Here is a 22,228-nt window from a genome sequence, read left to right on the forward strand (position 1 = left end):
ATATTGTCAGCCTGCACACTAGATCATAACAGCCTGAAGTTGGGCAGGTGCAAGGGGTTACTCTGTGGCCAGATTGGGGCACATTAAATCACAGCTGCGAACTGACCCCAAGTGCTGACCCTGTATAGGATCCAGCATGTAGCCCAATCCTATGCCACTCATGTGGCCCAGAAGGCTGGAAGGTTGGACACTAGTGTTATACACAGTCACCTAAATAATACTTATAAAAAAACTCCTCCTTTAAATAGCTTTGCAGTGTTGGTCATCAGAACAAGACAATTCAGTATACATTGAAAGACACGGGACTTAACTGGACTAAGATCTGAAAACCTCAGCATAGCCCACATAAGAGCTGAAATTTAAAGCTAGTTTCTCATATGTAAAAATAAAAAGTTTTAAAACCTCAACAATATGCATCTATTGGCCAATACAACCTTGCGTCTAATTTGCTAGTACTGAAATCACTGTACTAACAAAAGTCTCTATATAAGGGACTTCTCTAAATCTCTTATATACAAAGTTATGCCTTAGGGAAAAAATAAGGAAGACCTGTACATAAACTCACCGTGTCTTTTAAAGATCCGGCTGACAGTCTCACACACGTGCTGCTGTATCTTAGTTGCCCGAATCGAAAAACTACCCTGCAAGCAAAAATCCCTTTAAAGAAGTAGCACTTATACACAGACTTAGATGCAGAAATCACCATATGGACTTCTGTATTTACTCAAATATAAGATGAGGTCTCTCCCCCCACCACCCTCAATCAGCATGGGTGAAAAAAGCTCCTCATCTTATAATTGCATACAATGAAACCTCATTAAATACACTGTCTATCCCTTAAACTGCTGCCTAAAGCAGCATGTGCTCAGTAATGCAAATCAACTATGAAGCTGACTAAAATAAAGCCAACACTGAACAAGACTTTAAAATACTCGGCCCATGTTAGTATGGACCTACCAAATTCATGGTGGATGTGGGCTGAGCAGCAGTTCCTTTCATTTTGCAGGATCCCCTGTATGTTCCCTTCTCCCCCAACAACTGGCGGAGGAGCCCTGCCACTCACTTATGATCAGCAGTGAGGCGAAAACTGTGGTTTTAAATATGGTTTTTCCCTCCTAGCCAGTCAGCAACAAGCAGCAGGGCCACTGGGGCCCCTCAGGCAATCAGCAATGGGAGGGCAAGGAGGGGGCATGGGAGAATCTGGAAAATTAAAAGAGCTGCCTCACAGCCCACTTCCACCATGATTTCAGTAGGTCCCTAACAATATTAGGCAAGCAAAGGATAGGTTAATGCAGTCCATCTGAATAAGACTAATGCCCATTGCGTGTAGTCCTTATCAATGCTCTTTTTCAAGTCATGGTGAACCACTACACTGCGTATATTTAGATTTCCTCTTCACTCCCACAGCCGAGCTGTGCCTTTCAATAATTCCTGTTTCTTCACAGCCTTAAATGTATGGCAAACATCACTAAACAGGGTACCAAACAGTTCACCCAGAATCCCTCCACTGCCCCCTCTCTCAGCTTGTAGCATATGATTAACAGGGATCCAGGTTTCCCGTTTCCCACAGAAAAACTGAGAAAAATGTGGATTTCCCCTTTTACACAAGAAAAATGCAGATTTTTCATTTCAATGGAGAAACACATGGATTTCGCATTTTTGCAAAGAGCTCTCTGCAGGCTGGCAGAGTCCCAGCCTCTAAGGGGCTGGGGAGAGCAGGAGGAAGCAGGGAGCACCATATGCATATATATGCACATGGCCACCAGACAGTCTGGAGAGCAGCTTCCGCAGGTAAGTCTGGCAGGGGAGGAAGAAGGGGGATTGAGGCCCCCATAGGGAAGGAGGAAGGGAGTTGAGAAGGGCTGGGACTGCTGCCCAGCTGAACAGTGCATGGGGCTTGGAGCCCAGGGCCCCGGCAGAGACTAGGATGGGGCCATGAGTGGCTCGTCTGGGGGGTGGAGGTGGTGGGGCCAGCTCCCTGCTCCTGTGTCCCAGATTTATGCATGGGGTGGGCTACCCACTGCAGCCTCAGACTCCTCACCCTACTGCCCTTCCCCGCAGCCTCCACAGCCGAGCAAGCAGGACTCGGCACGGCAGGGCACAGCAGGGCTGGGTGGGGAAGCTGCTTGCCGCTGCAAGCCCCACATCACCCTGGTGAAGCACCCCATGCCTGCCTCGCAGCAGCAAGGGCAGAGTACCGCCTCTTGCTGCTGCTGAGGCAGGCAGGGGACATGTCACCAGGGCAGCACAGAGCTCACAGAGGCCAGGAGCTTCCCTGCCCAGCCCTGCTCTGCCCTAGGGTGGCCATCATAGAGGACAGTCTGGTTGTCCTCTATCGATATGAAACCAGACTCCTCCATTTTTGAAGACAAAAACAGAGGAAATAAAGGTGTTGGGTTTTGTATCAATAGAGGACAGAGTAGCAGAAAATCGGAATGTCCTCCATGATGGCTATCCTACTCTGCCCTGCTGCGCGGGGTCCCACCTGCTGGGCTGTGGATGCTGTGAGGAAGGGAAGCAGGCCAGGGAGCCCGAGGCTGCAGTGGGCAGCCCACCCCCATCTGGGGAGCATAGGTCTGGGGGGCACGGGTCCCCTCTAGCCCTCCAACAGGAGTGTACACAGTGGTGGAGAGCCAGCCCCCGCCCCCAAGCCCATAGCAGGCAGCCTGCACCTCTGCACCCATGGGCTCTGGCTGCACCCATGCCACCTATGGGGGAGAGGGGGCAAGGTTCTGTGCTCCATTGCAGTAGCTGCTGCCTCCCACAGCCAATAGCTGGGCCTTGGACCTGGGTCCCTGGCCCCATAACCCTGGCAGCTGGGGGCCCCCTCCGGCAGAGCGGAGTGGGGGATGAAGACGGGGGGGAAGTGAGGGGCACCAGCAGGGCTGTGGCTTGAGAGTGAGGGGCCTAGACCTGTGTTCTGTGAGCTAAGGGGGCAGGGGAACTTTGATTTGTTATGATAATAAAATCCCCAAAAATCAATTAATTTTATTATAGTGACTGAGGCACTGGTTGGCTTCCATATTGCTTTAAAATTGTAAATATATCAATAAAACGTTATGTTTAATTGATACCTACATACACACACACACACACACACATATATATTAGTGGCATTTAATTTTAATTGCAGATTTGGTGGGGTTTATTAGAGAATTTGCAATTTTTTATCAGAGAAAACCAGGATCCCTGATGATCAATGAAACCCCACCCCCGAGTTATTCTGCATCTCATCTGCATATACATTTTTAGAGGATCCCAGGATTTGTGACAAGAACACCCAATTCCAGTCATAAACATGGGCTAATTAGCCTTTGTGGTGGGTATCTGGAGTCCACACATGCTGGGCAGTGCTGAGTTACGGGGTCACCATGGCTTGAAATAGTATGCACGGGGCAGAGACCCTCCCCCCCCCAAATTTATTTTGCCTGCTGTAGCAGTAGGAGGGGAACAAATTCAAAGCAAACCTCCAATACATATGATTGTACATATGAAAATTATGCAAATGTATATATTTTCCATATGCAGAATGTAATTGTTGGGGGGGTGGCCTTATAATAATTCGAGTAAATAAGGTAAACGACCAGAGCAAGCCACAGTGGTTACTGTATCCAATGATATATATTCTGTCATTCTCTCCAAATACAGTCACTATTTTTATATGTTCATAAGTAATTAAAAACACACACCAAAAAAAGCCATGAAAGAAGTTTGTAAAATATTTCTAAAGTGTTTAAAAAAACAATTTTTAATTCTTATCATTAAAAAGGGCTGATTTGAAGGGGTACAACACGGTGATGTCCCAAAACAAATACAGGCATACCTCATTTTATTGCGCTTCGCTTTATTGCGCTTCGCAGATATTGCGGTTTTTTATAAATTGAAGGTTTGTGGCAACCCTGCCTCAAGCAAGTCTATCGGCGCCATTTTTCCAACAGCATTTGCTCACTTCGCATTTTTTAGCAATAAAGTATTTTTTAATTAAGGTATGTACATTGTTTTTTTAGACATAATGCTATTGCACACTTAATAGACTACAGTATAGTGTAAACATAATTTTTATATGCACTGGGAAACCAAAAAAATCATGTGACTCACTTTATTGCGATATTCGCTTTATTGCGGTGGTCTGGAACCAAACCCGCAATATCTCCGAGGTATGCCTGTATATTCTATTGGTACTCAGATACAAGTCCCATTAATATAATAAAAATTAAGAATAGGAAGCAAACGTTCCCATAATCAGACAAAGTTTAAGTTTTCATTCAAATATATGATTGTCAAATAGAGAAGTTATGAATTAGATGAACACATCAGAACAGTGAGCCTGATCTAACAGTTTATTAAGGGACCCAAGTGGAAATATTATTCATTGTTAGAAATGACCAAGAAAGGCAGGATTTCAGCCTTATCATATCTATATTTTTTTAGCTGGAGCAATTAAAAAAATCAATTTGAAACTAACCTTTAGCATATCACTATCATAGGTATAGTCTATTGCTGGGGAGATGCGTTGTGAAAATATCTGACTCATCATAGTCCTGTAAGCTTTCCCATCAACATTGGCTAAGGTATGGTGAAGTACTTCATGCAATTCAGACTCCTCCATCTGGGGAGTTGGGAGGTGTTCGCTCTTTAGTAGCTCCATGGCAGTTGGCCGTGCTGCAGGATCATGATTCAAAAGCCAACTAATAACCAATCTCTGCAAATTAAACAAAAAAAAAAATACCATCAAGTTAACTTTTATCAAAAGTGGCATGGCTGGAATGGTTAAGACAGCATTACCAGTTACAGGTTAGTAAAATTAGGGGCTCCTAATTTTACTGATACAGTGGCAGAGTATATAAATACCACTAAAAATTCATTACTTCAGTCATAATTCTTAGGGTGCTGGGTAATGATACCATAACTGAAGAAAATATGGAAAAACTTCAACAAATGATGATTATTATACCAATTAAGAGACCACAGGCTGTCTAGTAAAAAATGCAATAAGTCTTAAACTATAGATACAATGAAAACAAGAATCTTAGGCTACGCACAGGCATTTAATGGCAGCACTGCAAAAGTCCAGGAAATCTGCAGCTTTAGAAACATGTAGCAAGATGGGGGCATACAAGCATACCAGCTTCCTGGCTAAAGGGCTACCAAGTCACCTCAAAAGCAAACTCTTTCCTGCCAGGGGCAAACAGGAGCTGCTTGTTGGATAACCCCGCCCCTAAGGGACCCAGCAATTGATAGCCTGCCCTCCCCTCTGCTAGGGAATGGTAGGTTGTTAGCGATTAGTTGGCAGCTGCTCAAAAGCAGCAGCTACCACAGACAACCTCTCTCACCCTGTAAGGGTGGAAAGAGGCAGGAAGAACTACTCTCCTTACCCTGCCACAACTGGCAGTGTTGCTGTCAGAGTTCTAGGTCCACCAGGGCTCTACCAGTGGTGGCTCAAAAATCCGCATCCTAATGCTAAATTCACTTACCCATTCCACCAATTAGCAGAAATGGTAGGAAAAAGGAAGGGGCCAAATGTGGCCTATGGAGGCATTGCATCTGGCCTGTGAGGCTCCCCACAGGTCAGGAAATTTGGCAGCAGGGAAGTGTGGATATTAATACGGCCACCGTGCCTTCTGCCAAATTCTCAAACCCCAAAACCCATGCGCCTGGTCAGATACAGGCTATGTCCCCTCCCCTTGTGGGGCCAGGCTATTCACCCAACTCTGAGGCTGGACCACACCTCCTTCCTTCCCACAGAGCCAGGCCATGGACCATTGCCCTGGGATACCAGATATTTCTAGATGATGTAGAGGAGACTCTATGATCTGTTTCAGGTGAGACAGCCCCAGATTTCAGAGGCTGGTCCTGGCTGGCTGTTGGGAATTATAATTGGCGCCCCAGAAACAAAGGGGTGCGGGGAACAGACTGGCTGGGAATCAGAGCAGCATGAAGTACCCTGCAGGCACACACCACTTTCTGCCCTCCACACAGCCCGCCCCAACTGACTTGTGAGACTTGAGGGGATGGGGAGTGGGCGGCGTCCCACATTTCCAAGATAATGTCTCAGATTTCCATATGGCCAGCCTTCGAGGACTGCATAACCAGGGGTAGGCAACCCCTGGCATGGGTGCTAGAGTGTGGCATGTGAAAGCATTTTGCTTGGGATGCACACCTCAGGGCAGACAGTGGTGAAGGGGAAAGGGCTACGCTGACAAAACAAGAATTGGGCCCCTCGCAGCTCCCCCACTGTCCACCCCTAGTATGCCAACATTTTATGAGTCAAGTCTGCAGGTGATTTTGGCACTATGCTCATAAATGTTGCCAATCCCCAGCATAACGATTGTACAGCACCCTGTTCCTGGCTAACAGAATAAAGACCCAGCTGAGAAGGGGTAGGGGGAGGAATATAAAAAAATCCCAAGACGGTGTATGACTCCACTGAGCTCCAGATGTCTCCACTGCCAAAATGAACCTCTGGTGGCCACTGCAGCTGCGCCAAACTTACAACAATAATTTTACCTCACAAACATTTCTTCTTTTCTGTGACACATTTTCTACTTTTGAAACAAAGGCTAGACTAACTTCTATGCAACACAACTTCAATTTCAGCTTAAAAGATATGATTGCATAGGAGAATTTTAGTCCATATCCTATTGTGCCTCTAAGGAATCTATCTAACTGGCACCTGCTGGGTTTTAGACAGCTAAGGGCTCATCTGTGCTTTAACAGCTGTATGTCTTTTTCCAAACACACCCCACAAGGTTTGCATTTTGCAGAGCTACAGGCAAAATGCAAACCTAAAAGTACAACAATGAGGCTGTTCAGCGGTTGTCACCAACAACAAACAGCACTGGGACTAAAGGCCAGAACCTCCCTCCCTCCCAGGAGAGTGCCTGGCCTAGTCAGAGCCCCCTCCTGCATTTCTAGATGCTCAGGAAGCCAGCTTCAACAGAAGGGATGAAAGACATCCTCAACCCTGCCTAGCCTGTAGGCTGAGGGGTAGGGTAGATATAGGTTTATACTCTATAGGCCTGAGGAAGACCTATAAAACAGATCCTCCCACTTCTGGGGAAAGTGCTCTAACTACTAGGACATCTCCCTTTCTGAGCAAGTTTGATCCCAAAAAGGTGTCTGAGCTTTGCCCTTCTAACCAAGTAAAACTGAGCTAGAGCTATGTGACTGAAGTTTAGAAGACTCTCCATTGAGTATAAGAGTCACATGCCTCCCTAGGCAGAAGAGGTTGTCTTTGGAGTCGCATAATTCTTCTCATTGTCAGAAAGCAGGACGGAACAGGATTGGCCTCTAGGCTGCTCAGTGACAGAATGGGCAAATGACATCTCCTTGGGTGAACAGAACTGAACTCCAGAGGTGAGATATTTACTTTTTGAGTAGTGGCAGCAAAGACAAAGACATCTTAAAGGCGGAATAGAATCTGGGCCTTTGTGTTTTAAGTATATGTAATGTCAGTTGTGGTAACTGCTTTATCCTTTTGAGTTTTTTTTTTTACTTTGTTCTCACGTCATGTGATAATGACTTGGAAGAGATTACTAATCTAAAATGAAGTGAAAAATAATAATTAACATTTCTTAATATAGAATACCTACTAATTAAAATGACTGTAAAATTACCTGCTTTGCATGTTTCACTTCATCAAAGTCTTCTGGAAATACAATAGTAGGCTATAAAAGATAAAATACATTTGAATTACGGTAGCAAATCCAACTTGTGTGAACTAACCTTATTAAAATATATATATACAGAAGACACAGTAAGTCTAGATATTTTTATTACTCAAAACCAAAAAATGTAGTTGTCATAATTAAGGTTGTCAAGACAGCACTCTGCTATTATTTATAATTATTTATGGGGTTTTTAATACAAAATAAAAGACCGTCTCTATTTTGACAAGTTACCCCAACCTGTCTACTGCAACAACCCTCTGGAAGAAAATTTAGAGATAGTGAACACACCACCCCCTTGATCTCACAACATTCAAAAACTTGTCTAACTCCCAACTGTACAGTTGGCCCAATAAAAGATATCACCCTAAGAAATCCTTGCTTCTGGCATAATTTCTGCACCATCACAACTGCAACACTCTTTCACTGCCTTAATGTGAGATAAACTCAAATGACCGTTGTAGCTATGCAATTTCCCATTTATCCAACTATAAAAATCTTTCAAGATGCAAAATATAGCACATTTACTTGCAATATTCTATGCACTTTTCTCCTCTTACTCACTAAAGTATGATAGACGCAGCTGCAACAATGTTATACATACAAGTCTTAACTGGCTGAGAACAAAGATCCTTTCTGATGCAGTACTCATAGGATGGTAGGACATCTCAAAGAATATTATCCCCAGGCTGAACAGGTCCACTTTCTAGGGAAGAAAAAAAAAAATCAAGTAATGAAACTAATTGCAATAGTTATTTCTGACATGATCAAAGTAATAGACAAAAAATAACTTACTTTCCATTCTCTTCTGGGAGTCCAGAAGAGCAATTATTCCTAATAGAAACATAGTTCATCATTTAGATTTCCCCATACAACATAAGTTCTGTGCTATCATTCGTACATGGTACTACAGCTATTCCAAGTAACCCAAAACACATTCAGCAAGATTAAAAATGGCAAGACCAAGACTTAAAAAAAGATTAAAGTTTTATTTCCCTTTAGCTTTAATAAATATCTTGATTTTTATTTGTTACATTAATTTAGTTGTATAATCAAGGTTAAACAATGGCTACCATGTATGTTTTTAAAATTAGTGTTCAGGGTTGCAGTATTTCAGCTTTTAAGCTTTTACATTTTAGTCATATCTGTACCTGACAATTTACAGATAGACCAAGTTTAGTATACAGAGATTTTATGGCATGTCTCTCAGAACAGAAGACTGTTACTATTCACTCACAAAAAACCATAGGAAATAAGACTGGGCGGGCTCTGGATATGGAGTACAATTCCCTGCTGTTGTAGCAAACTATATCATACAATCTTTCTTGAATTGTTAATGTTCTCTATCAAGCTTGTTAGGGAGGTTGTTTTTGGTTTGCTTTTGTTTTTTTTGTCTTCAAGCTCCCATCAGAAAGCTGCTCCAGAAACCCAGTCCTCTGATGATTAGACACCTCATTTCAGGATTAGATTGACATATAATCAGTGAATACTCGTATGTTCTTTTGCCAACTATATCTTTAAACTTACATATTGCTGTATTTACTTGATTCCAAGGTGAGGTTTTCTTCCACATTTAATGTGAGAGGGCCCTCGTCTTAAAATCATGGATTCTAAGTGGGGGGGCAGGCGGCTGCTATGGCTCGGGCTCTAGCCCCTATCCAGGGTTGAGGCTGTAGCTACAGCTGCTGTTTGCCTCTCTGCATCCCCCCGCATGTTATCTCCCCATTCCCCCACAGGCCCCTCTCCCCCTCCCTTACCTTCAGTTTATGCAGAGAGGCTCTATGCACACTGCAGCCTGGGGTACTGAGCACAGCACCAGCCCAATACCAGAGCAGCCCTCAGGACTGATATGGGGGGCTGGGCTGGAACTGTGCTCAGTGCCCAAGGCTAGAACAGGGATGGAGCCTACTGGCATGGAGCAAACGCTAGGGGGAAAGGAGGACAGCAGATGCTAGGGAAGAAGGAAAGCAGAGGCTGGGGGGCCAGGTAGGGAGCAGAGGTAGCAGGGGTCAGGCACCAGCAGGAGGCAAGTTGCTTGACCTTCCCACACACACCACCTGCATCCCCACCCCTGAAACAGTGAGAGGGATGAATTAAAGAAAACCCTCCAACAATCAATCTATACATGGAAAACTATAATAATTTTTTTTAATGTATAGAATCGAATTATTGCAGATAGTCTTAAATACAGGGTCATCTTACATTTACGTAAATATGGTAGCTCTTCTCCCTTTTTGGTGTTTAATTCCTTGCTGTGTTTACAACAGCAAGTGTAGCCCTTCTCAACCCTTGATTTGTAGACTATACAAGCCAAGCTTTCTTAGTCTCTTCATTTCCTTGATCTTCCTAGTAGTATCTCTCTCCTTGTTCCAGTTTGAATTTATATTTCTTGAACAAGGGAGATAAGAATTTTGCACAGTATTCCAGATTTCATCATGTGTTTTATTAAGTCATATTAATATTACCTGATTATATGTTGATTTAGTGCTCCCTTGGACCTCTGGGCTCACGTATAATGCAGTGCCAACCATCCCTGTCAAACTACCTGTAAACATACTTAAAATGTTAGTTTCAAAGAGAAACTGCTGCTGTGGAATATAGCAGCAAAACGGTTAAGAAAATATAGTTTCCTTATTCTTTAAATAGGATTTTAGTACAAAGAACTGGCATGTCTTGGAAGATTCTCTTTTCTTCTGAATGCTATGCATCTTCTAGTTATAAAATTGCACTTTACATGCATAGGCTGGACAGAATGGATGAAAGTTTAGACAGCTTGATCACGTAGAGAGCTCTGAACACATGCATCCCACAGATGGGAATTTCACTGAAGTACAGAGGCAAGGGTGGATCCAGAGAGGGCAGGCAGTACAGTCACATCCCATTTTGAATAAGCTGCACATGAGCTCTCGACACGGAATCTGACTGGAGCCCCTGCTTTCTTGTGGTTCCAGAGCACATGGACTGAGAGCTGTCACCACCCCTCCTTTCCCTTGCTGCTGAATTCAGCAGGAGTGGGAGGAAGGTGAAGGGCAAACAGCAGCTCACTGACAAGGCAGTGAGCTCAGATATTTCTGAGCTCCAGTGTGTGCGTGTAGGGGATTGGACAGGGGTAGGAGGGGGAAGGCATCTCCCCCTTGCTGTGTTCCTGGATCTGCTGCTGAACAGAAGTAAACCTTGGAGAGAAAGGTGAATTCATTTGTCTGCAGACTCACTGGACTTCTCTCCTAGTATAGCAAATGCAAAAGGATTTGCATTTGAACAAAATAAATCTGAATTGAGACGGTATGAGTTTTATAATCCTTTTCAGCAATACAGACTGGAGGATTTCACTTCGTTCAAGTACACAAAGAAAAACCATTGGAAGATTTTTCTTGAAACTAGTTTTAAATGCAAAAAATATATATATAATTTTTAGATTTACCTGCTGGGTCAGGCTTAGCGAGACTGCCGTCTGAATGATCTTCCCCTTGTTTAGAATCAGCCTGGAATGGGGGGGGAGGAGGTGGGAGAGGACAAATTATACATCTATATTTAAAAGATTTTTGTTGGCTTGTTCAGATTATCAATTTATAGTTTTATGATTGCAATTAATATAGTAATTTCTTTTGAAAATTATTTAGAATTAAACATTTTAATTATGTATTAGGCTGCATTCCTGAATACAAATTTAAGAGTATGACAGGCTCCCAAGTTTGAAAATTTTGGCTTTAACTTAAAAAAACCCAAACAACACACCCTATTTCAATTCTAGACAATGATAAAGCCAATTAATGAGTAAGAAATGCATTTTACTCTTTGGTGCATGTAGGTATGAACACAAAAAATGCCTTAAATTATGGAGTCAAATTAAATTAACTAGTGAAATAAATAAAGGATCTATGCACTAAAAATCAAATGAGCATTTGCTTTTATTTAATATGTTCCTGCCACGTTACTCCTACATCAAATAAAAATGTTCTCATGCAGTTTCTGATATTGTTTGGATATTATGATAAACATTTTACTTAACACACTTACTGTATTTGCTGGGTGATCTGTAGCTAACCCAAAATCACCAATTTTCACATGATCCTCAGAATCTAAAAAAATGTTTACAGGTTTCAAATCTCTGTGAATCATTCCCTGTTAATGAAGTAAAAAAAAAGAAGAATGAGAAGGGCTGGATGCATGTGTGTGTTTGGTTAAGTACACCCCCACACCCTGCCCCTTACACATATACCTAGCTATCTAAATACATGTAACTTCTCTTTCATAAGTGACTATGAAACAGTATTAGCAATGACCTCTTTTGGCTCTGTATACACAGTCTACAAAATTAGTGATTATTATTGAGATAATGCTTGAAGACTATAGTTTAGCAGCTATCAATTTTAAGCGGTAAAAACCTTTTTTTAAACATAACAATTTGCTTAATTAAGGCAAGTCTACAGCAATTAATTAAAAATTAAATTTTATGAAGCTATTTCAGATAAAAAATGGATAATAATGGAATAGAGTATACGAAGACAAAACAAGACAAGACTTATTTTACAGACTCAAGACAATTAATAAGGACTCTAGATACTATAACGTTTACAAACTTTTTCATGGATGTAAGCTAATCCATCCAATATTTCTCGGAAAAGTCTCCAAAGACGACTGGTATCTTCACACAATGCTTGGTCAATAGTATCCCGTAATGTGCTTTTTTCACAATATTCCATCTTTACACGCAAAAAAACAAAATGGCTTTAGTGAAGAAAAAAATGAAAGACATTCATCTCTGAAAATATATTAATGCTTTATTCTGTTCTACAACCACAAAAAGAGCTGAGAGCAAATTGTGTAGATCAGTTATGCTCAGTTTTTTGGGGCCATGGGCTGGATGTGTGGTGCAGGGCCAGATCATGCCCTGTACCACTTCCCTGGGGCCCTCAGCTTTCTCTGGCAGGTGCCGGTGCACCAATCTAGCACGCTATCTGGGTTACTGGGCTCTCCAGGGGTCTGGAAATTTGTCAGCAAGGGAGTGGCAATTGGTGCCACTGCTCCCCCTGCTGCCAAATTTTCAGACCTCTGGGGACCCCTGCAGGCAGGATGGCATGAATCCACAAGCCAGATCTGGCCTGTGGTCTGGAGACTGAACACCCCTATATGATTTAACAGCTCAGGTTGTTTTGTGAGATCTTTATCTACCAAAATGATGAACTATCTTCTACTGATATTGGCACAACTCCCAAAATTCCAACTCTTATAAAAGAAACCCGTCCTTGACTTCAAAATAAAAAAACCCCAAAAACTCAGTGGACCTCTAATCTAGAAGAAATAATGGTTCAAACTGGTTTTTAAAATATTTCTGGACTGACTCCAACTGGAGTTGGAGCTCATTAGTGATGTCCATGGTGTTCAAGCTGGAGGCTGTAAGTGACAACCAGAGGGACTCTCTTGCCTTGTCATAACTACATTGATTTGAGTGGCTATAGTTTGAGGATTGTATTGTAAGGACATTTCATCAATGACCTCAGAGTAGCTATCCTTAAAAAAGGAACAACCATGCACAACTTTAAAAAACAACTTGAGCAGGAAATTGCATAAACAGAAATCATCCACAGACTTGCTTGTGTTAACCAGTTTCAACTGGGACTATGAATTCTTAGTCCATTATCTAGACTAGCTGTTAACTCCAGTATCCTTCAAGAGGTGATCTGCTTTATTCATCCCAACTGATTTAATCAACTTAACTCTTTACCTCTCTGAGCAGGCTCCCCTCCTCCTATCCCTTCCCATCCTGTATAAAACCTTTTCTTTTCTGCCAGTCCACTCACAGCATCAAACCAAACTCTGAACCAGTTAGTCTCTAAAATGCCACCCTACCCTACTCAACCTTTTGCCTTTTACATTTATTCAATCTGACCATGATCTTTAGAAATTAATAGGCTGTATTTAAAGTCCCACAATTGGAAATAGGTTCATAAGCAACACTGTGACTGCAAAACAGTAAAAAGGAGTGATGCTCTGATTAGGAAATTAGTCCAAGTAAAGATGGCAAGCAAGAGTTACATATACACAAAAGATGGATATTAATTCCTGTCTCTAATAACTAGGGGCCACTTTCAAAAAAGTATTTATGCATTAGTCCTCTCAACTGGACTGTGTGTTTTTAATGTAATGTAATTCAGAATTGATCCGAACAAATGCTTAGCACAGCAAAATTTAAAAGTCACATGTGCATAACTCATGTCCTGCAGTACTTGAGCTAGAACAGGGGTGGCCAACCTGTAGCATGGATGCCACAAGTGGCACAGGCAGCCTCTGTGTGGCACACAGCAGTTGGGTAAGGGGACAGGGAGTACAGGGGTTAATAGGGCAGGAGACAGAAAGCAGAGCAGGAGTGCAGGTAGGGAGCACAGGGCAGGAAGCAGAAAGAGCAGCAGCTGAGGCAGGGAGCACAAGACAGGAGGCAGAAAGCAGAGCAGCAAATCAGGCAAAGGAAGGAGTTCAGGGTGGCAACCATTAAGTAACCCCACAAGATGTCTAACCTGAATGTATAGGTAGTGTATTGTCTGAACCACTGATACTTTATCTTCTTCACTGTGACTATTCTTTTCACTGTGTTCTTCATTCTACAACATAACAACAACAGTCAGCTAAACATAGGGAAGTCTAGCTCCCCACCCTTCAAACCATATTGGATTGTCAGAATACATTCCTGCAATCTGACTTTCCATGGCTGGATTTTGATAGAATAAGATAGATAACACATGGCACATGTTTCTACCCATTAACACTGCTTTGAAATCTGCTTCAAAACATGTTCATCAATCATCTCTCATTTTCAAAATGCTAACATATTGCCTATTCCCTGGTAGTAACAGGCTAAAAGAACACAAAGCAACATCTAAATTTTATCTGAACCTCAAATTGCCTTATGTTAGAAAAGGAAAAAAAATATTAATGGAAAAATAAAGCATGGTCAAAACATTTAGAAAAGTAAATGTTAAATTTAAGTCCAAGCAACAACAATAAAATATATACTATTTTTCAGTGACCAAAAGTGACTGGCTTTTCTGCAGTAACATTAAAATTAAGAATTGAAGGTTACATTAATGTATGATATATAGTTCCAAAAAAGCATCAACAGAAGAGGGAAAGTGTAACTGAACTTGAGGTCAAATATAACCACCAAGGCCAGAGATCCTAAGTGCTGTAAGTCACTAGTGTCCACAGTGTGGGCCAGCATCTGGCCCACAGGGCTCCCCATAGGTCCAGAAATTTGGTGACATGACAAGGAGAAGCAGTGTTAACTGCCACAGCTTCAAGAGCTATGGCAATTAACATTGCCACCGCTCCCCTACCACCAAATTTCTGGACCCAGGGGGAGCCCACAGACTGGATAAGATTGCTCCATGGGCCAATTCAGCCCATGGTCTGTAGGCTGCAGGAAAAATGGATATATTAGCTTTTAAGTGATGTATTGCACTGATTTCACCCAGTAAGTGGTGAGGAAGAGGATATTAAAAAAAAAATCATCACATCATCCTGACAAACACCCTCCTCCTCACTTTGTTTTTAAGTCATTATATGCTAGTAGTCATTATTTTGTAATCAATAACTTTGATTAAACAGCACAGAATTTGAGTTTTCAAATGAGACCAGGTACTAAAAATCAGATATAAAAGCCCTGAACCTCCAGGAATCAATGCTCACAAGTAACAAAGGAGTAGTTCTATTTCATTCAATGCACAATAGGGGAAACTAAGATTATGGACTGCCCATAACCAAGACACCACTTCTTTTTTTCTATTATTACAGTAGGTAGCTTATTAGACTGTGCATTATTGCTTTTCAAGGATGATACTCTGGAAGGTGTACTACCTGTACTGAGGAAAGAGACTGGAGCTCAAGATCTGTGTTTTGTAATGTATAGTCTTATCTCCTCTTCCAAAAGTTATTTTACCAAAACACTGTTAGTATTAAGTAATATAATATTTACCAGAGAAGGACTTTTACTATTTTCACCTTCATTATCAAATATGATTTCACTTTCAGAATCCATGGTTGGTCTGTTCAGAAAAAAACAAAGGAAGTGCCTTTTTGATTATATTAAACCACCCATTTTGCAACACTATTAGAAGGTTATTTACTGTAAAAGTAGAAAATCTGAGTTTAGAGTAGAGACATTTTTATATTCCTTACAAAAATACACCCAAAAGTGTGAGGTTAAATATAAGAGATTGGTCCTATTGGTTACCATTATTGAAATGAAATATTTAAGATTCTTAAAATTTTGTTTCTATACCTTATGGACAAGAATTCACTTATTTTAATAAAGTAACTAAAGACCTCAAAAATGAACAAAACCAGAAAAGATCCTTAAAACTTGTGAAAACAGAAAGGAACAGTTTTATGCAATGTTCTTTTAAAACTACAAAGCACAAAAATGAGATATTTTCAGAACTTTTAAACAATTTTCATGTTGCTGGTTACTCAAGGTTCATTAAAAGAATACATTTTCAGAAGTTCCATATCCCACCAATGACAAAAAAATATATAAGGCACATGTACAGAACAGATAGGGAACAGCTGAGAAAGAAACTTCATGCTTTATCCATTTTCCTTACCTTAAAATCAAGTGATCTGATCTTCCTCTCCTACTATTATGCCAATTCCTGTCACCTAAATTGACTTTTCTACATGACGTGACTGTCTGCTTAGCAAGTAGCCTTGACTCTGTTTTTGGAAAAAACTATCTTACACCCTTATCCTGCAATTACGTGAAGGGAACTACTTACAGGAGTAACTTTCCTCAGATGCTTGCTTACAGGGCAGACACCTTGGACTTCTTAGCTTTGTTCTCTTTCTTCTAGTGTCTTATACTGGTAGCAAGGCTAATGATTTATGTGGACAGCATGTCACATTTTTGTTAAGTTGGGAAAACTCCAAGAGGACAAGCTGGAGTGGTTCTACACTCTGCAATGACACTGTTTAAAAGACCTCCCTGGAAGCTTAGGACTGAATTTCTTTTCCTGCTTATGCTGCAAACCTTCATCAATTTAAAGTGTGCATGTAAGAAATTTAAAGAAAATCTGGCTTTTAGTAGATTATTAAAACATGTACCATAACAACTACACACTTAATGCCAATACTAAAGCCTACTTACAAAAATGACTGTGAGAACACCCCTTCACCATCGTCATCGTCATCATCATCACTGGATTCTTGATTAGCTCTACTAAATTTATTGCTAGAAGATCTTTCACAGGAGGTACTCCACTCAATAGAACTTGTCAAAACAGGGGGAGGGGCATTAGCCTCCACTTCATCCATAGTTTCTCCTTCATGTTTCCCATTAAGCTCTAACTTGGTGAAGATTTTCTTCTCTCCTGTAGTTTCTGATGTTGATGCACTTAGGAGGGGGCTCTCATGCTTTTCTATCCATGCATTGTAGTATCTCACAATATTCTCATGGTTTAGACGAGAAAGTAATGTTACTTCCCCTTTAATTCTCCGGAACTGCTTGCTGGTAGGATTTATGTGAATACGTTTCACAGCATAACAGCAGCCATCAAGCTTGTTTTGTACCTGCCAGTTAAAGCAAATTTAACATTCGCTATCAGAGCCCATGCAAGGTGCCAGAGCAACAGCACCAAAGAATCAAGTTCTCTATTTAACTGTGAAGCAACTGTAAAGTTCAGTACGTTGCCTCACTAAAGCGCATTTATTGTACACCCCCAGGACTATCATCAACAGGGATCCAGGTTTTCTGTTCACCATAGAAAAACATGGTAAAACCTGTATTTTCTCATTCTAAGGAGAAAAACCTGGATTTTCTCCTTTAAAAGGAGAAAAACACAGTTGGACCCCTTGCCATAGCGACATGGAACTCCTAATGGCAGCAACAGGCTTCCCTGCCCAGTCCCTCTCTGCCCTGCCACACCAAGTCCCAGAGACCCTGGAGGAAGGGCAGCAGGGCAGGGAGCCCTGATCCCTCAGCAGGAAGCCTGCTTCTGCCACTCTGATGGGCTCTGCGCTCCAGCTGTGCTGCCCATGGGGGAGGGGGAGCCAGGCTCCAGGCTTCACTCTGCCACAGCAGCTGCTACCTCCTACAGGTAGCAGCCAGGACTCAGATGCTGCTGTGGAGGGTGAGGGCTGTGGACCGAAGTCCCTGGCCCCATAGCTGTGGCAGCTGGGGGCCCCTTGCAGCAGGGCAGGGATTGGGGAGTGAGGGGCAATTGCATAGGCAGGGCACTGGCATATCAGGCCTGCTCAACATCACAAAGCGGGGGGGGGGGGGGGGGGGGGGGACGGGACACACGACCTGCATCCTGGTGAGTGAAGGGGGCAGGGGGAGCTCTGATCTTCCATGATAAAAAACCCAAAATCAAATACCAAAATGTATAGGTATTTAGATTTTATTTTATTATAGTAATTGAGGTGCTGGTAGACTTCCAAACTGCTTTAAAATTGTAAATATATCAATAAAACATTGTGTTCAACTGATACCTATATATATATTATAGTGGCATTTCATTTCAAATCATAGAAAAATGTGCATTTGAGGTTTTTAATATGAGAATTTGTGGGGTTTAAAAAAAATACAAACAAACCCAGAGAATTTGTGATTTTTAAACAGAGAAAACCAGGTTCGCTGGTCATCACGATAAAAGAGCATTTAGTCTATTCAATTCTCCATCTCTGCTGAGAACTACTGATTGGTATAAAGTAGGACTGCCAAATGATTAAAAAATTTGATTGTGATTAGTTGCATGATTAAAAAAAATATTTGCAATTAATCATGATTTTAAACCACATAGCTAAAAACTTGAAATTATGTTCAGAAAAAGTCAAAGTTACGCAAAATTATGCAGGTACTTTGTATGGTTGGGGAGTGGATGTGGGGTGGGAGGGAGATTTGTGAAGCTGTGGGGGGCTATGGGTGTGCAGTTTGGAGCCCCGGGGGGGGGTCCTCACATGCCTTTGTAGGATGTAGGGTGCTGTGGATCAGGAGTGAGGGGCAGCAGCAGAACTGGGGAGTCTGTGACTTGGGAGTGAGGAGCAGACACACACAGAGACAGACACAAAAAGACGCACACAGATATAGCCCAGCAGGTAAATCTGTGGAGAGAAGGGGTTTGGGGAAGGGAAGGGTAGATTGAGGCCCCCATGGTGAGGGAAGGAATGAGGTAGGGGTAGGGCAGGGGCAAATGAGGTCTCAAGGCCAGGGCAGGTCCTGAGACAAAGCTGTAGCTTGTTCAGAAGCATGGCAGGGGCTGCTCCCACTTCTGCACGCACCCCCAGGGGAGGCATGGGCCCCCTGGATTTGTATGCAGGGTGGAGGCAGGCTGCCACTGTGGGCTGGGGCTCTGCACCCTGCTGTCTTTACTTCGGGAGATGCATGCTGGCTGCACCTCGCATCCCCTGCACGCCCAGCAGCACGCGGCTCCCAGGACAATGGCAGCAGGGTGCAGAGCCCCAGCCCACAGCAGCAGTCCACCTCCACCCCACGCACATATCCAAGGGAAATATGCCTCCCCCCCAGGGGTGCATGCAGTAGTGGGAGCACCCCCCCATACCCCTGGATGAACCACAGCTCCATCCAATGACCTGCCCTGGCCCCGAGGACCTATTCACCCTAGCATCTGCCCCTGCCTGTACCCCACTCCTTCCTTACCATGGGGGCCTCAATCTGCTCTCCCCCTTCTCCCCTTCCTTCCCCTGTGCCCCTTCACCTTTACAGACTTGCCTGCTGGGCGCTGCTCCACCCGCCGCCAGGCTGTGTTCCTGGCCACCTGCAGGCTGTGGCTGTGTCTGTGTGCACCCCTCCCCTTCCTGTTGCAGCTACCCAGTCCACACCCAGGCTGCCCTGCGGTCCTCTGCACTGCCACCCCTGCCCCACAAGACAGCCCGGGGCAGCAGCAATGGCGGCAGAGCAGAGCCCAGGACCAAAACCATGTGTGTGATTAATACACTGAAAGTCATGTGAATAATTAATGGGTTAATCACAATTAATTGATTGCCCTAGTATAAAGATAATATCTATAATACAAGTTCCACATTTTTATTTTTATATATTTCACCAACCCTCCCCCTTAAACGCACACAAAATGGGTCTATAAGGGGAATGACCTTGATGACTGCTCCAAAAGCTCCTTTACCAAGCAGCTGCAGTTCTTCAAATTCATTGTAGTAACGTGACAATTGCCTTTGTGTTTCTGTGAAGAATGGAGCATTGGACACCTGACCACTGGGAATAACTGTCTCTACGCAATCTATTCCTGCTGAATCTGAAACCAAAAGATAACCAAAAGATCTGAAACCACAGTCAAAGTATTGAATGTAAAACGTGATGCAGTATTAATCAGCTGTCAGGAATAATGACACATTTTAAGGAGCCATTAGCATGACATGATAACAGAATAAAAGTCAGAATGCAAAACACTTTTGCTGTGCCAAATAAAACTCAGGTATTAATCTGAACCTTAATGAAGGCTTTTAATTATGAATGAGTCATGCTGGTAGGTAAACAAAATCAATTCCAAAAAGAACACAATAGGTATGGAAATTTGAAACCAGAGGGAGAAAATGTTCAGAAAAGCCTCCCTTTGGAAGGGAAGATTAGGCTGTGATTTGCATTGTTCTTTTGCTTTTTGAGTTACAGTAAAGCCAAATACCAGGAAGAGAACAGTCTGGACACTAATTCAAGGCTCAGTGTTGAAGATGGGGTAGGGAATCAGGCAGCTCCTACCAGGAAACTACATAACTTGAAAATACTATAGACTTTACCTTTTAGACTATTTTATTCAAAAACACACATACAGTTTTTCAGTATTGTAATACATCTTGAACTAAATGCAAATATACATTTGCATTTACCTTTGTGTGATAAATTACTCACAGCCTAGGACACAGAAAGAGAAACTGAATTTCTTACCATCTGCATTTTCTTCTGCTACAGGGATTTTCATTTGGGAAGAGTATATAAAACTGTGTTGTAACAACTGCTGAGGACTCCACCTCTTCTTATCCTCCAAGCAAACGCATCTGGTAACAAACCAAACACAGACTTCTCAAAAACACATGTGAACATTGGGTCTAACTTTCCCTATATATTTTTAAATGGGAAGGGAAGCAAAGAAGCATTAACCCCATTGTGCAGAAGGGACTTGCCAGGAACCCTGTGAGATAGCTGCGTCCTGGGCACATCTCTACTTGAGGGGATTTGTTTTAAGCTAGGCAGTGCTGGCAACACTCTTGACTCTTTTGGCTGAAGATAAGCCGCTGTGCATCCAAGAATGATAAACTCATGAATCAGAAAGAAAGTCAGTAAGAGGGAGTGTGACTGTGTAACCACAGACCTCGGGGGAAGAAGGGAGGGAAGGCAATTACTGCCAAAATGAATTATGTTCTTCTTAACACAAAACTGATAAGCATTCCCAGGAGTGGGACTCAAGGGCTAGAAAGGGGAAGTACTCTTAAAAACCAGGTTTCCCAACTCTTGGGCAAATGCTTTAACCAGCAGACTACTATAAAAAGAGTGGACATTAGCCCCACTCTCTTCTTAATCCACTGTTAGTCAGTCAAAGTGGGTATGGCTGCTGTGCTGTATGCTGAGCTCAAAGCCATTAGTGTAAAGCTTACTCTGAATAGGTACACTAGCTAGGGCTAGGGACAGAAGTAAACCAGTTTAAGTGATCTGAAATGGGTTTAAACCTGTAACAGAACAGACATTCCATACAAAAACTGCTTTCAAAATGGCCAAAACTGGTTTAAGATAAACCTGGCTGGATGTAGTATCAGACTTAACTGATTTAAGCCAAACAGTTTATGGGACTTCTGTCCCATATCCCCTCCTGATTCAAGTTAACACATAGCCCCCCAGCATCCCTGAATGCTCTGCAGCCCTGGGCTGTACTGTCTGCTCCACTGCAGCAGGACTGGCCCCTCCCCCAGCTATCACAAAGCTAAAGCCCCTGTTCCCACCCAGCACCCATCAGCTAGGCGGGATGGGGGGAGAGGTGGGGACCTGGACTGTCCCGTGCTGGGCCACGACATTCTCCTTCCTGCTCCCCTTGCCTCACAGGTAGGGGAACTTGGGAGGAGGTGGGGCTGAGCCCATGCTAGCCTAGCAAGCTGGGCTGTGAGGACATGAGAAGCCCTTCATGGGGGCTTCCCCCACTCCTCTCCACCCCCTGGGGCAGACCCCAGTTGGGGAAGCCAGTGTGTGCCCCCCACCCTGTGCCACTCACAGGCAGGGGCTGCAGAGGGGGTGGATGCAATCTGATCCCAGCCCAGCAAAGTGGGCTGAAGGGGAGCAAAAAGCCCCCAGCTGGGGGGGCCCGCTGCCTGGCCAGCTTGGTACATCCGCCACCTACCACCCCATGCTTCTCACAGACAGGGGCTGGGGAGAGGGCAGGGCTGAGCTGATCCCAGCCCGGCAAGCTGGGCTGCAGGGAAGCAAAAAACCATGGAGGGGCAGGGGTGTCTTTCCCCCATGCTGGGCAGACCCCAGCTGGAGGAGGCTGGTGTCTGCATTCCTCCCACCTCCTCTCGCAGGCACAGGGCAGAGCTGAGCCAATCAGAGCACT

The 22,228-nt window shown here is 43.2% G+C and overlaps 1 protein-coding gene across 2 annotated transcripts in view; it reads right to left on the reverse strand.

Moving 5' to 3' along the window:
• Positions 1–22,228, reverse strand: part of EIF2AK4 (eukaryotic translation initiation factor 2 alpha kinase 4) — a 72,142-nt gene that overhangs the window by 24,648 nt on the left and 25,266 nt on the right. For both annotated transcript variants that reach the window (XM_090033467.1, XM_090033468.1), the window contains exons 10-22: positions 20,575–20,684; positions 19,770–19,927; positions 16,804–17,225; positions 15,637–15,706; positions 14,183–14,266; positions 12,248–12,370; positions 11,685–11,789; positions 11,089–11,149; positions 10,133–10,212; positions 8,272–8,373; positions 7,617–7,667; positions 4,466–4,702; positions 566–641 (exon numbers count right to left, since the gene is read on the reverse strand). In XM_090033467.1, the coding sequence (XP_089889593.1) occupies positions 566–641; positions 4,466–4,702; positions 7,617–7,667; positions 8,272–8,373; positions 10,133–10,212; positions 11,089–11,149; positions 11,685–11,789; positions 12,248–12,370; positions 14,183–14,266; positions 15,637–15,706; positions 16,804–17,225; positions 19,770–19,927; positions 20,575–20,684 (1,679 nt within the window). The remainder of the gene's footprint in view (positions 1–565; positions 642–4,465; positions 4,703–7,616; positions 7,668–8,271; positions 8,374–10,132; positions 10,213–11,088; positions 11,150–11,684; positions 11,790–12,247; positions 12,371–14,182; positions 14,267–15,636; positions 15,707–16,803; positions 17,226–19,769; positions 19,928–20,574; positions 20,685–22,228) is intronic.

This window comes from Crocodylus siamensis, chromosome 2 (assembly GCF_052110815.1).
Source record: "Crocodylus siamensis isolate JL-2025a chromosome 2, ASM5211081v1, whole genome shotgun sequence".
Classification (NCBI taxonomy): Eukaryota; Metazoa; Chordata; order Crocodylia; family Crocodylidae; genus Crocodylus; species Crocodylus siamensis.